This window comes from Rhinoderma darwinii, chromosome 2 (genome assembly GCF_050947455.1).
Source record: "Rhinoderma darwinii isolate aRhiDar2 chromosome 2, aRhiDar2.hap1, whole genome shotgun sequence".
NCBI lineage: Eukaryota > Metazoa > Chordata > Amphibia > Anura > Rhinodermatidae > Rhinoderma > Rhinoderma darwinii.
The window spans coordinates 298,032,861-298,047,875 of NC_134688.1; the positions used below are offsets into that span (position 1 = coordinate 298,032,861).

General features: G+C 43.3%; 1 protein-coding gene across 1 annotated transcript in view; it reads right to left on the reverse strand.

Moving 5' to 3' along the window:
- ADIPOR1 (adiponectin receptor 1) overlaps positions 1 to 14,003 on the reverse strand; it is a 30,259-nt gene extending 16,256 nt beyond the window's left edge. The window contains exons 1-3 of the mRNA XM_075853498.1: positions 13,867 to 14,003; positions 4,972 to 5,198; positions 3,642 to 3,767 (exon numbers count right to left, since the gene is read on the reverse strand). Coding sequence (XP_075709613.1) covers positions 3,642 to 3,767; positions 4,972 to 5,109 — 264 coding nt within the window. The 5' untranslated portion in view covers positions 5,110 to 5,198; positions 13,867 to 14,003. The remainder of the gene's footprint in view (positions 1 to 3,641; positions 3,768 to 4,971; positions 5,199 to 13,866) is intronic.
- Positions 14,004 to 15,015: the final 1,012 nt, after the last annotated feature.

Sequence of the window (15,015 nt, forward strand, 5' to 3'; positions counted from 1 at the left end):
AAAGGGGAAGAGGGGGAAAAAAAATTTAGGGACAAAACTAGTGCTGCTGCTAAAAAACAAAAACAGCAGCAGCACAGATGATGATGATGACCAGAGTGACCACACAGCAGCAGGATGCAGACGTCTCAGCAGGATCACAGGACCAGAAGGCCTCAGAACCGGTAAGTATGGCTCACAGATGGTCACACCAGCGCTGCTCACCGTTCCTAATCGGAATGAGGTGGGCAGAGCTGGTGGAGGGCGTTTGAAACACACGCCATGGCTGTGATTGGTCAGTCGGTGCAGACAGACTAATCGTAGCAAATCGGGGGGGTTGTTGGCACCACCACCACCACCACCACCACCACCACCTCCTCATCAATACATAGTAGGGATTGGTGCCATCCTAGACAACACCAATCACCACCATATCACTGTAACCTGTGGCACAGTAATTGTCTAAAGCCGCAAACGGCCGGTCTGAATTGACCAGCCAATCGCAGCGATAGCCGGTGCGGGCGTGGGACGACACCTCCCTGGGCATCTTGTTAAGATTGCCTGCTGTTAAGAACAGCAGCCATCTTTACTTAGAACCGTCTAATTTTATACAGTAACCGCTTCCTCGTTCGTCTTAAGTATATGACATTTTGCAGGAAGCACTGGCTCGCGGGAAGAAGCAGCATGCCCTTTCTTCAGGCGTTTCCGTCTCTGACCTCCCATTGACATCAATTGGAGGCAGAGAAAGCGGTTTTCATTGCGTTTTTTGCCCGTGGATGAAAAATAATCATATGGCGATACGCAAGTTCTCAGTAATTATGGTGCGTAACAGTTTGGAAGTTCGTTCAGTTTTTACTATTTAGGAATTACTCCATTTGAGACAATATTTTGCTTTATATGACATCGCATACTGTCATTTGATATTCAATTTATATCTTCCTTTTTGTCCACTTCATATATTTTTGGTGCATAACATTCGCACACATGTTCGGTGCCTCATCTCCCTCTTGACAATACCCCATAGATTCTCTATGGGGTTTAGTTCTGGCGACTTTGCTGGCCAATCAAGCGCAGTGATATTGTGGTTATTAAACCAGGGATTGGTACTTTTGGCAGTGTGGGCAGGTGCCAAGTCCTGCTGGAAAATGAAATCAGCATCTCCATAAAGCTTGTCAGCCGAGGGAAGCATGAAGTGCTCTAAAATTTCCTGCTAGACGGCTGCGTTGAGTCTGGACTTATGGCTCCGTTCTGAGGTTCCAGACAGATGCGAACGAAGCCTTAGGCCTCGTGCACACTTCCATCACCGTTTTCACGGGCGTGTTTGACGGATCCGTTTGCCCGTTTTAGCGGCCGTGTGATTTCCGTGTTCACTTCGTGTTTCCGTTTCCGAGCATGGTACTGTCCAGGGTGCTGAAAAAGCAGGGTTGTTCAGCGCTAGTCACTGTACAGGGTGCTGAAAGAGTTAATGGGCTGCAGTGATCGGCGGTAACTCTTTCAGCACCCTGGACAGTGACTAGCGCTGAAGAATGACCATGCTCGGCGCTCGCAAAATACAATTTTAATGAAATTAAAAAAAAAATAAAAAAAAATCAGTTCATACTTACACAGAACTCCCTGCATTTTCCTCCTGTCCGGCCTCCTGGGATGACGTTTCATCCCATGTCACCGCTGCAGCCAATCACAGGCTGTAGTGGCAGTCACGCAAGTCTGGATGACGTCAGAAGGCCGGCCTCCAGGGATGATGCTTCATCCCACGTGACCGCCTCTGCAGCCAATCACAGGCTGCAGCGGCCACATGGACTGCCGCGTCATACAGAAAGGTCGGACTGGAGGAAGAAGAGGGACTCGTCACCAAGACAATGACCGGGTACATATGAACTGCTTTTTATTTTATTTTTATCAGCAGCCTCTTCTCTCTATCAGTGATGGATAGAGACAAGTGGCTGCCGATTAGTGTAATATTTCTGTAATGTACTTCTGCCCGCCCGGCTGTTGCTAGGCAACGGCTCCGTCACACACGGATGCCTTCCGAGTGCCTTCAGTTGTTTTGACGGCCCCATTGACTTGCATGGGCCTCACGGTCACGGAATCACGAACCAAAGTAGAACATGCGCTTCTTTGGTCGGAACGGTCAGAAAAACGGCTAGCACCCTGAAGAAAAAAACTGAAGTGTGCACGAGGCCTTAAACAGATATTTATTGTATTAAAATGGTATTATTCACTATATTCAGTGTTCTTTTGTAAAGGCAAGAGGTCTTTTATGCTATACAGTACACAGAAATAGGCATTACTAAAATTCAGAAGCAACATGTATTTTGATCTCACTGTGAGGCCGGATACACACGAGCGTGTGCGTTTGCACGCAAAAAACACGGCGTTTTCCGCGCGCAAAAGGCACTTGACAGCTGCGTGTGACAGCCCCGTATGATGCGCGGCTGCGTGCTTTTCGTTCAGCCGCCATCATTATGACACTCCGTTTGGATGTTTGTAAACAGAAAAGCAAGTGGTGCTTTTCTGTTTTCATTCATCCTTTTCACAGCTGTTGCGCGAATCACGCTGGTCGCACGGAAGTGCTTCCGTGTGGCATGCGTGGTTTTCACACATCCATTGACTTCAATGGGTGCGTGATGCGCGAAAAATGCCCAAAGAACGGACATGTCGTGACTTTTTTTCAGCGGACTCACGCTGCGGAAAAATCATGCACATGTCTGCACTGCCCCATAGACTAATATCGGTCCGTGCGACGCGCGTGAAAATCACACGCGTTGCACGGACGTATATCCCGTTCGTCTGAATAAGCCCTGATGCAAAGTATGTGTGGATGTGGAGTAGAGAATGTCAAACATTTATAGTCTCATCATCAGTAAAAAAAAATCCCCATTTTCTTTGTATAGGCGTGCTTAAAATAAAAATAAATGCTACAGATGTGCACCTCATTTATAATAGGTCTTTTAAAAAAAAATTCCCCCCAAAAAAGGTCTGCAAGAAAAACTAGGTAAGGCCTGTCATATATTGTATAAGTGCTTCAGTAAAGGGCGAGACGTCACATGCTATGATTTCAGTACCTTCTATCATACTTGGTGGAACAATTATTTGAAGACGGTTGTCCTTTAATGCAATCTTCTACAACCTACATTTCAATGATTGCATTTCAGCAGGTGTATGCCAATACATAGTACAAATTTGCGGAAGTTCAATGCAGCCTTTTAGAGAATATCGCAGAGGTTAGATAGAAATGTACCCAGCTGCAGCGAAATAGTCATGTCATTTGTAATAAAGAAAACTATGCTAAGACTACATGGTGACTTTTGGTTGGCTGAAAGTCCAGGTAGAAGTACTGCAACTCGTTTGCAACCTAAAGTTTCCTTACAAGGGAAAAAGTCACGGGTGACCTGCGTTTACAAGAATTCCATTCCTGCAGTTATTGGGCAACTTCACCCACTATGGGGGGAGGTGGCAATGCTCGCAAGCATCCAAAAGTCCCAGTGTAAATCTTGCCTTTTTGCTTTGCTCTTTCAATGAGAAGGAACTTTAAGTTAGAGTGCTGCGGTGTGTTGAAAAAACCCCAAAACAACCTATAAAAAGGAATACACTATAACCATAGGTTAAAAGGGTTTAAAAAGATGTTCAATTTATAAACGATAGTGAAAGGTTCATTTCCTTACCTTATAAACAAACTCTTCCATTTTCTCCATAGCATGATGTGCCTGAAGTGGTAGAGTCAGTACTCTAACTTCCTCTTCCTCCTCCTCTTCTTCTTGAGAACCCTTTGCTGCTTGGTTTTCATTTCCCTATAGCAAAATCCAGTATTATTTTATTACATAGCTTCTAGTATTATCAGTAACAACATGTATGTTCCATGACTATTCATTCTGTGCTTAAATAGCAACAAATGTCTGGCAGAACAGTTGAACTATTTAATATAACCTGTTAGTGACCAACAATATGCCTTTTCACGGTGGTCAATAATGGGTCTCAGACTAGACCTTTTCACGGAGGCCTAGTCGAAGTCCTGCACGGGTGCCCCATGTAGACTGGAGTGGGTGCTTGGCTGTCTGACAGCCAGGTCCCTGCTCTTTAAGGTAGCAATTGACGTTTCCTTTGATCGTGACTGTTAAAACCCTTACATGCTGCGGTCAATAGTAACAGCGGCATCTTAGTGGTTTATAGAGGCCTGCAAATGTGATTGTGGGCCGCCAATGGGTTGTCATGGCAGCCGGGGCATTACAAAGGCCCCCAGTACCTGCCCTATTTATATGCCTATTAGGCTGTGCCACAGGCATGGCCTAATAGATGCCTGTCAGTTTTACACTGACAGGCAATAATGCTTTTGGTATACTAAGTATACCATAGCATTATATCAGCGATCAAAAGATCACAAGGTGAAGTTCCCTAGTGGGACTAAAAAAATTTATGTCAACAGTACGAGCAGATAAGGAATGAAGTGTAGGCAACGCTCGTACGAGCGCTGCGTCCCCTTCAAAACAGCTGATCGGCGGGAGTCTGACCCCAACCGATCATATATTGATGGCCTATCTGGAGAATAGGCCCTCAATTTTTAAGGTCTGAACACCCGCTTTAATGCCTAAAATAATCACTAAAAGGTTAATAGATTATTTGGTTGAATGCATTCTCACTCAGTGTTTTCAACCAACTAGACAATAACAAGCAAAATATGTACTAATAAAAAGGATTCTAAGCAGCTTATTCCATATGAATGGCATGGTTGGCCGTAGCTTTCCTCAGCGGTAACAGCTGATCGCCCGGGCCCTCTGAAGCCAGATCAGCTGATCGCCAGTCTGGCTTCATTTGCAGACTGTGCCCTATGGCTCCTTATAAAGTAAAGAACAGCAGGTTAGGCATCAGACCATTTTGTAAAACCAGTCACAATAAAAGCAGCACCAAAAAGACACTACAGATACTTTATAGACACAAAAAAAATATATACATTTTATGTAAAGTAATTTCAACTATTACACGTAACTATATACCTACACAGGCTGATGTCTGGCCCTTTCTTTCTCTTCCTACTTCCAAGAGTGGTCCCAGCTCTGTTAGCTCCAAGTCTTCAGCATCTCCCCGAGTACTGCTGGGCAAGCCCACCTCCTGCCCTGATGCTTTACAAGTGGCCATCTGGCCTGTGTATGAAGGGGTGGGGGAAGGGAAGTATTTAGTCGTTTAATAATGGATAGCCTGGAGTTCTCCGTCTTGAACTTAAGAAACTGAAAAAAAAATTGTTTTTACTGTAACATACTATAGAGAATGTTAAGGTCATTCATACATTCTAACCCTCAAATGCCATCTAACACTTCTTGCATAGGTTTTCTTTTTAGGCTCTGCAACACAATTGTGGCGCCTAATCCACATAAAACATACTCAGCCCACCACTCCACTTCTCCCCCCAGGCTTTCATAGAAGGCCGCAGCTCATACAAGGTACCGACACCGCGCAGCTTCGGGGCGTATATGAGAAGCAGCACTCAACATCCTGAGTGCTGAATCACATACAACGTCATGGAGGCAACGCCGGGGAGGCAACAGTTCCTTGTGGCCTGCTGTGAGGGCCTGAGGGGAAAAGAGGAGCGATGAGTACATTATTATTATTTTTTAAATGTCCAATGGGGAAGGGAGGCTGATGAGAAAGTAGTCTGATGGTGGAGAGGTAAGGGGCCTGACTCAGGCCTCTACCTCGATACGTCCCACAGAGTGAAATCTTCGCTAAAATTGACACTACTTTCTGCCGTCAATTTTAGTAAATCCATGGCCTGTCCTCTTATCTTAAGCCACAGCCCTTTTTTCAAAAGTGGTAAATTTTACCCCAAAAATTGCGACTGACAACAGAAAGCTGGCATAGAAAGGTTAAGAATTTCCCCCATTATATCTTCAGTTTTATAGTTAAATTGCTTTAATCTTTAAATCAACGTTAACTTTTCAAACAACTTATGCTAATATCATAGTATAACGGATATAAAACAACTTTGTGATTTACTTGAAATCTTGTTGTTTTACCCGTGCAAATTCTGTGTGAAATTACGGCTGCTAGGCGTTTCCCTCCTTTAATCTGCTGTTCACCCCTTATTGTCAAGCAAAATTGTCTCTACTTACAGACTGAGGAGACAAACTACAGGAAATGGGGGTGTGCATCTTCACTGCCTGTCTATACAAGTCCATGCAAAGGGGAGGGAGCAGAGAAAGACACAGATGCAGCTCTCCATAGAAGTCTATGGAGAAGGGAGCAGAGAGAGCAAGAGGAGGCTGCTGGTAAGTATTACATGTTACCCCAGAGCTGGATTCTCAACTACACTGTTCATTACCGCTATATAATCTCCTCAATGTGGCTGCATTATTTATATATATCATACATACATTGTATATATCACAAACAAGCGACGAGGAAGCAGCACTCCAAATAAAGGTTCACAGCAGCGTTTCACCTTCTCAATGAAGGCATTATCAAGAAAACTCAGTGTATATATAGGGAGCAAAGCAAAGCTCAATTACCAAATGTGCAAATTGTAATATCAATTATCAAATAATGTGCAAAAAAATCATGAAATGTATTATACAAATATCAATAAAGTGCAATAGTGACAGAAGCATTGCTAATTAACGTGTTATAAATAATCATACAAAAATTAATATAAATTTAGACACAAAATCATAAGTGTGTATATTCATAATTGATAACATTAATCCCATCGATCTGATTAAAAACACGTCAGCACTCACCTAACCATAAAAAACAATTGGGTACATGCCAACATACTGCGTATGACCACCACTGACCCCGTCCATTGGGCAAAGTGCGGTCACATGGCACTAGATTCATGGAACGCAATTTAATTACTTCATGAATATTCACTCCACTCGTTCCCTGGAATAAACAGTATTGCGCAGGCAAACCCACATCGGGGAATACTAATTTGGATGCGTCGGGTTGTCACCCTGTTCACACCATTAAAACAATACCGCAAGGAGAGTTAGTTAGAGCCTGTTCTGATGACACTGTTGTCTGATCAGTGTAAAGATATAGAATCTAGATGGATAGGGCATCTAATTATATTAAAAATATATCCCAAGACACTTTTTTTTAGAAAAATGCAAAACGAAGTTAGCTCGTCAGGCGAATTTTCCCTCCTTTGTTTTTCAAAGGCCCATAGTTCAAACTACAAAGATATAAATTAAAAAATACTTACCCATGCTACATCAAGATCCCATTCTGACAAAAGTTATAAGTTAGGGGTGCCAATGTGTGGCCAGAATGGGCAAAACTTTAGGGGATATACTTTCTCCAAGACTTTTTTCTACTAACGCTTCCAATAAGACATGGCTATCTCAAAATGGATTTCTTAGGTGTAGAGGTAGCAGGTGCAATGTATGCAAATACGGCTATAAAATGAAAGTTAATTTCCCCAAAGAAACAATGTCACAAGATTAATGCGTTTATTAATTGCAATATGCACCATGTGATCTACGCCATTGTATGAACTCAATGCAATCTAACATATATTGGATGTACTATTAGAGAATTTAAATTAGAAAAGCAGAACATCTAGCCATGATGGTTCCGTGGAATGTTTTAGTTTTTTGTATTAGAGCTTGTGAAAAAAAAACAAAAACGGTAAGGGCCCATGCACAAGAACGTGCTTTTGCGGCCGCAATTCCCCCGAAAATCCACGGGAGAATTGCGGCCCCATTCATTCCTATGGGGCCATGCACACGACCGTGGTTTTCACGGTCCGTGCATGGCCCTGGAGCCCGAACCGCAGAAAGAACGGGCATCTCTTATTACGGTCTGGGCTCATTGAAAATAATGGCCGCGGCCATGTGCACAGCCTGCGATTTGCGGGCGGCTCGCGGCTGTCACTCCGTAGCCGGCCGACCCGGAAATCACGCCAGTGCACATGGCTACGGTCGTGTTCATGAGGCCTAAAGCCGGATTTACACGAACGAGTGCAAACTTGAGTCTATCGCGGGAACCATGAAAACCGAAGGAAATGACATGTTTTATCTTTCAACGGACCCTTCACACAGTCTGTTGAAACAACGGCCGTGTGAACGACCCCATTGAAATACCTGCGTCCGTTTTGCGGCCATTGTTTTAACGGTCGTCACACGGATGTATACTATGGTTGTCTGAATTCGGCCTAAGAGGGGGCAATTGGAGAAAACATCTCCCTAATAGAGAAGCATTCTGGAACTTACAGTGGGAGACTAGGTCTCCTAAAGGTCTTAATTGGAGAGGGGATTTACCTTATTTGTACTAGTTACATTTATTTAATATTTACAAATTATAATATTGGGATACTGTCAGGTACATTGATCTCTGTGGTATGTTGAAAATAATGATGTTCTTCTGCATAACACATATGGTTATAGACAAAAATGTTCTAGGGGGTTTTACATTTTTCAGCCCATGTAACCAACGCATTATTCTGAGAAGAGAGATCGGATCACTTGCATAACTACAACCTGTGGAAGGATTTTCTTGTAAGAAGTAGCCAGGATGCGTCAATTGGGTTTTAAAATTATATGCAGGGGTTTAATGACGTATGCTGCGAGTAAGAACACTATTGTTCGAAACGCCTAACCTGTGCTCTGTTCCATGTTTTTGAAACACGTTGCCAAATAAATTTATACTTTTTAAGGATGTGCTGGAAAGCCTTTTTCCTTGTGGATTTTTCTTGTAAAGCCTGGAAGCTCCCCTCCGTTGCGCTCCACAACTGAAGGACTATAAGTACCAAAAAGACTCATTTGGTCAGTCTGCTTTGCTTTTCTCAATACTGCATGGTTTATCCAAAATATAAATGAGCTTTATTCCTTCACATCCCGTATCCAGACATCATACCGAACAAAGTTTTAAAAACATAACTTATGCGTTTCGAGCGGTATCTACGCTCTTAATCCAAGCTAAAGCTCATTTACATTTTGGATAAAGTATGGAGTGCTGACTTTTCCTTTATTCAAGATAAGCTGAATTCTTCACATGACAGGAAGTTTATGACTTTAAAGGTCACTTTGGCCATATTGTTTACTTTCAGCATCGGGAGCCAAACGGATATTGAATTTCCTGTATTTATGCAAATAGTATAATGAAAAGTACTGCAACTTTCTCATATGCTTTGTGCTTCAATTCTTCACCATTTTAAGGTGTTTGTTTACGTTCAATAAAAATTAAGATCCTTGTTTTTTATCCAGAAGCTGAAATCCTGTACAAACCAAGTCCAGATCACATTTGAGACTTGGATCCAGAGGTGAGACACCCATTCCATATGCCCTATAGAGCTTTCCCTGCTTGTAAGCCCCTCTTTGAGCCACAATGTAGGTCTCCTACAATTATCATGACTAGATTTTAGGGACACATTAATTTCTTTTATTTAGTCCTTGTAGAAAAAACAAAACAAATGGAAAACAATCCCATAGAAGTGAATAGAAGTTAAATAAACAGCGTGGCACAGCAAGCTTCGTAGTTTCCAGAACTCTGGAGCCACGGAAACAGCACAGCTCTTTGTGCTACGCTGTTTCCGTAACACCTATTCACTTCTATGGGAGTTACAGAAACAGTGTAGCTCAGCTGTTTCCGTAGTCCTGGCCACCTTATAGCTCAGTTGCAGGGGACCAGCAAAAGCAAGAGAAGGTAGGGCTGGGGTCGGTAGGATCCATATTTATCAGACATTTATGGCATATCCGGTGGATATGCCATAAATGTCAAAGATGTGAGTACCCCTTTAATGGGTTAAAATACCCCAATCATAAGCTGGTCAAGGAACTGTGCACTAGACACTACTAACCAACTGCAAAAAGCTTTAGAGCAGAATCACACATGCAGTTTTTGGTCCAGTTTTTTTTTAGGAAATAAAAGCTCAAAAAAATCGAGTGGCTTTAAAAAGAAGGAAACGCATAAGGCTGTGATCACATATCGCAGTCCATTTGCACATTTCGCTGCGATTTTTGGCAAGTTATCTAAAATGCAACATTTTGCTAAAATCTTGGGAAAAAAATGTAAATTGGCCGTGACATGGAAACACAGCCATATGCTTTCCAATCTTTTTGGCCCTACTCCTGTGTTTGGTTAAAAAAAAAAAAAACTGCATCAGAAACTGCATGTCTGATTCCAATCAAAAAAAATCTGCAATTATTGTAATCTAGGGAAAATAAATTGGATTGGAGTCTAAAGGGAGGGGGAAATCTTAAGAACTTTATGAGATTCCTCTTCGGACCCATTTCAGGTTCTGGCTACAAGAACCTGCATACAAATCCTGAACCTATAGGGAAGATCACAACACTTGACATTAACATGTTTCCGATGATGACAATATAGGTGTTCCTCAGCAGTTATACCAGAAAAACCAGGACACTTGGCTGCAATGGCAGAAATAGATGACTAGTGTACAACCATTTTAATGATACTTAAACCCTGATACAGATATAGCGTACAAGAAAAAAGGAAAAGTCATCAGAAAGATCAATTACATTAGTCATTTACAACTGTAAGGTATGTTCACACGTAGCGCAGCATGTCAATTGTATTTGCGTAATCGCTGTTTTTTTGTCGCAGGTTTTTGCCATTCGCCCTTGCATCCTTCACCCTTGTCTGTCAGTCTGGTCGTTCTCCCTCCTGCATCTCTGCTCATGGGCGTGAAGTTCTTTGCAGCGCCGCTCAACACTCTGTAGCGTTCCTGGTTGCCAGGGAGATAGTTTCCCAGGCAGCCAGGCTAGAAGGAAGGAGAAGCGCAACGTCAGCTCATTCTGAGCCCAGTGCCAACGCAGCGTAGGGGCAGAACACCAGCAGACCAGATTGACTGCACGCCTAGGAGGAGCAGAGCAGGAGACCGTGTGATAAGTACACAAGGCCCACAGCGAAGCCTGATCACTGGGAACAAAGACAATATTAACCCTCAATGCTCTAGTCTGTTTAACCCCTTCATGACCAAGGGTCATTGATGCCCCCTGTGTCCAGGTCCAAAACATTCCATTTCTTATATGCACTTCGATAATATTTTTGGAACCGTTTTGAATATCACAACTATTTGTACTTGGGTTTTTTTTATACAAGACTTATGAGGCTTTCATTTTCTAGATTAGTTTAATTAATTCAGTGTTCATTTTTATTCTGAGCAGAAAAATCACAAAAAAAACACTTTTTGTAATTTTTTAATATATATTTATCTCTATTTCTGTACGTACGTACGTACGTACACTATAGCTCTGTAACAATTAGTCGTCTTCTCTCTCCATCGTCCTGGATCGCTGTGAGGGAAGAGGGCTATATACACTCGACTGTGAAAAAAATGGCAGCCAACAACTAATCAACTGTCAGTTTTTTGTTTCGCATCAACGTCTCAAAATTTGAATCCATTTGCCACCCGTCTGACTTTTTGTCCCAACCCCCTAAAAACACCACAGTGCCCATGTAGAAAGTGATGCAATACCACTGTAGATAGTGCCACATTGATAGTGCCCACTGTAAATAATGCTACAGTGCCCACATAGTGCCACTGTTCTCCCTGTAGATAATGCCCATATAGTGACACAGAGTGCCCATGTAGATAGCGCCAGTGTCCATTCTATATAGTGCCAACATAATGCCACAGTACCCATGTAGATAGTGCCCCCTGTATATAGCACCCCCCCCATAGATAGCAACATCCCCCCCCCCCATAAATGGCACCCCCCTTCCTGTAAATAGCACCACTGTAGCTCCCTGTAGGAGCGGAATCCCTCTGGCCGAAGATTCTGCTCCTACAGGAAGCCCCTGATGTCTCTCTCCATATATGGACAGTGACGTCAGGGGTTAACTCTAAAAGCGGAATCGCCTGCCAGAGCGGAGATTCCACTCCAGGAGTAGCCCCTGACATCACTGTCCATATATGGATAGTGACACGAGGGGCTTCTCCAGTAGCAGAATCCCCGACACAGAGCAATCTGACACCGGGGACACTGCTCCTAGAGAGCCGCTGACATCATTGTCTATATATGGATAGTGACACCAGGGGCTTCTCCAGTAGCGGAATCCCAAGCACAGAGCGATCTGACACCAGGGATTCCACTCCTAGAGAAAGCCGCTAACGTCACTGTCGAAATGGACAGTGACGTCAGGGGCTCTGTCTAGAAGCGGAATCAATCCCCAGGCAGTGCGATCGGACACCGGGGATTGCGCTCCGAGTTCACATGGCGCTATTTACAGTGGGGGTGCGATGCTATCTACAGCGGGGGGGGGGGGGCACTATCTACAGCGGGAATGGAAAGATGCCGGGGGCTCCCTCTAGGAGGGGAATCCTCGGCCAGAGCGCTGGCCGGGGAATCCGATGCTGGAGGGAGCTTAGGTGGCGCTATCTACAGAGGGTTTTGCGGAGTTGTGGGTGGCACTATCTACAGTGGTTGGGTGTATGCCGAGGCTCTCAAAGACCCGGGAGACAGCACTGCACTCATTAAACCCGTTCCTGGCTGCCGACGTCTATACACGTGCTAACTTCACTAAGCATGTGCAGCACAGATTCGGCCATTTAAACTAGGGGCCTTGGAGTAGCAGCGTGATGATATTTCGTCTAAGGGAGAGAAGCGAAGAACAGAGCTGATAACGGATTTTCTATCACCGCTAGAACACCCTAGTTATCACTGCTTAATCATAAATAGCCTTAGATTGATAGAAAGCTTTCCTAGCAACAAGTTATGCATTTAATAAACTAATACAGTATTCATGTATAATATTTCTATTTTGAAGCCGATGCTGGAGTCCATACATTTCTACCAACTCCACAGAACAGTCGCTTAATGCCATATTTACCAGTTCTGCTAAATAATTGTATGTGGAGAACCTCTTTAAATTGGAAAAACCATTGCTGCGGTATTGTAGGCATTTCACTTGCTCGGGGACTTGCTCTGATAGCATCAACCGTCTTCTGTGTAGACTTCCTCATAGGCCTTGTTCCCACGGCGTGTATTCGACGCATTTTTGCCGTGTTTTACATGCCGAAAAACGCATGCTTTAAGCTTCCCATTGACATCAATAGGAAAACACATTGCAGTGCATACAACACGTCTTTTTTTTACGGTAGCGTGTTTAAATAAACGTGTCGTGAAAAAAAGAAGCTTTATTGGAAAGAATGTAGTTCAGCCAGACTACACTAGGGATTATGGACGGCCGAAAAGGCAGATTTAGACCATTTTATGCCGACTGACAGCGCCTTATTGCGACAGATGCAAACCTGAGCACATATATGTGGCAAAGTTGATTCCGTTGATTGGATTTCTTCAGCCGTCGCGGGGGTACAGTCCTTTGAATGTCATTCAAGCCAAACGACAGATCTGCATCCCATCAATAGAAGACCAGGACACAGACCAAGGTAGAGATAGATTGGCGATTACTTAAATTATCCAAAATGACACCCTTCACAGACCAACAGTCACTCAGGAGACGGACATCTGACATCACTAATGTATCGCTAGCCTTAGGGTGTATTCACATGGCGCAGTTTTACCGCACAGGCAAAAACTTAATTTCAGAACGCATTGCGACCTACATGACTAATTATAGCAGCATTGACATTCAGATTGATACATCATATACAAAGAGCTTATTCTATATATAGCCTTGGATGGCCACCAGCGTTACACCATAGACTAAGGTTTATATAACCCTCACTGACCGCATCCGATATACACACAGCACAGTGAAACACATACTTACGGACATAAGTTATAGAAAGCAGCCAGCTGAGCGCGGGGACATGAAAAATAACATGCTATCTCTCCAGCCTAATACGTCTGCATTAATAGAGGGCTTATAGGTGTAATTCCTGCATGAAACCAACAAAACATGACATACAAGCGCCCTAACAACGCCAAAGGTCGTCCTGATAGCTATTAGATAAGTGAAAGACATGTTTACCTCAGGCTTCCACCTACAGTCTCCGGAACAACCACAGGGTAGGAAATGACAACACATCAAGAGCCACTTCCGGTGCCAGCGCAGGGCGGGGCGTTTGTATGGCTTCTTCCTACTATACAGATGTCGGAGACTCGTTCAGTCTGGCTTCTCACACTGTCCTCGACGCTCTGTGTAAAGCACGTCAGTCTCTATAACCGCAAGGTTGCTGGATAGCAGCAAATATAATGTATTCTGTCTCCTCGGCGGCCATTTTTCCGTAGACCGACTTCTTACCTATTCTGAATGGTTGTTGTTCCAAAGACCGTAGGGCAGAGCAGCCGGATCATGAACAGAAAATATTTCTCATATATGAGAGATTATTTAGCATTAGTTGGGGATTAGTTATATAATATTTTCAACTTTTGGTACCTGTCCTAAATAATTTAGGGAGCTTCAGCAGCAGTAGATATATGAGGGAATCATGTGGCTACTTAGTTAGACCCAGGGCCAGGAACAAATATACCCACGCAGGCACATATATACACAGAAGAGATAGTTACCTGCAGTCCTATGTAACACCACAGATAACAGTGATCTCTCGGAGTATAGATAATGTAGTACATGTTACCTGCAGTCCTATGTAACACCACAGATAACACACAGTGATAACTGAGTACAGATAATGTAGTAGCTTCACACACAGAAATATATACACATACAGATACATATCTAGGCACTTAGACCCACAAATACACACACACATACAGTCCTATGTAACACCGCTGATAACACAGTGATAACTCTCGGAGTACAGATAATGTAGTAGTGTTACCTACAGTCCTATGTAACATCACAGGTAACACGATAACTCTCTGAGTACAGATAATGTAGTAGATGTTACCTGCATTCCTATGTAACACCGCTGATAACACAGTGATAACTCTCTGATGACTGATAATGTATTTGTGTTACCTGCAGTCCTACGTAACACCACAGATAACACAGTGATAACCGAGTACAGATAATGTAGTATATGTCACCTGCAGTCCTATGTAACACTGCTGATAACACAGTGATAACCGAGTACAGATAATGTAGTAGATGTCACCTGCAGTCTTATGTAACACCACAGATAACACAGTGATAACTCTCTGAGTAGAGATAATGTAG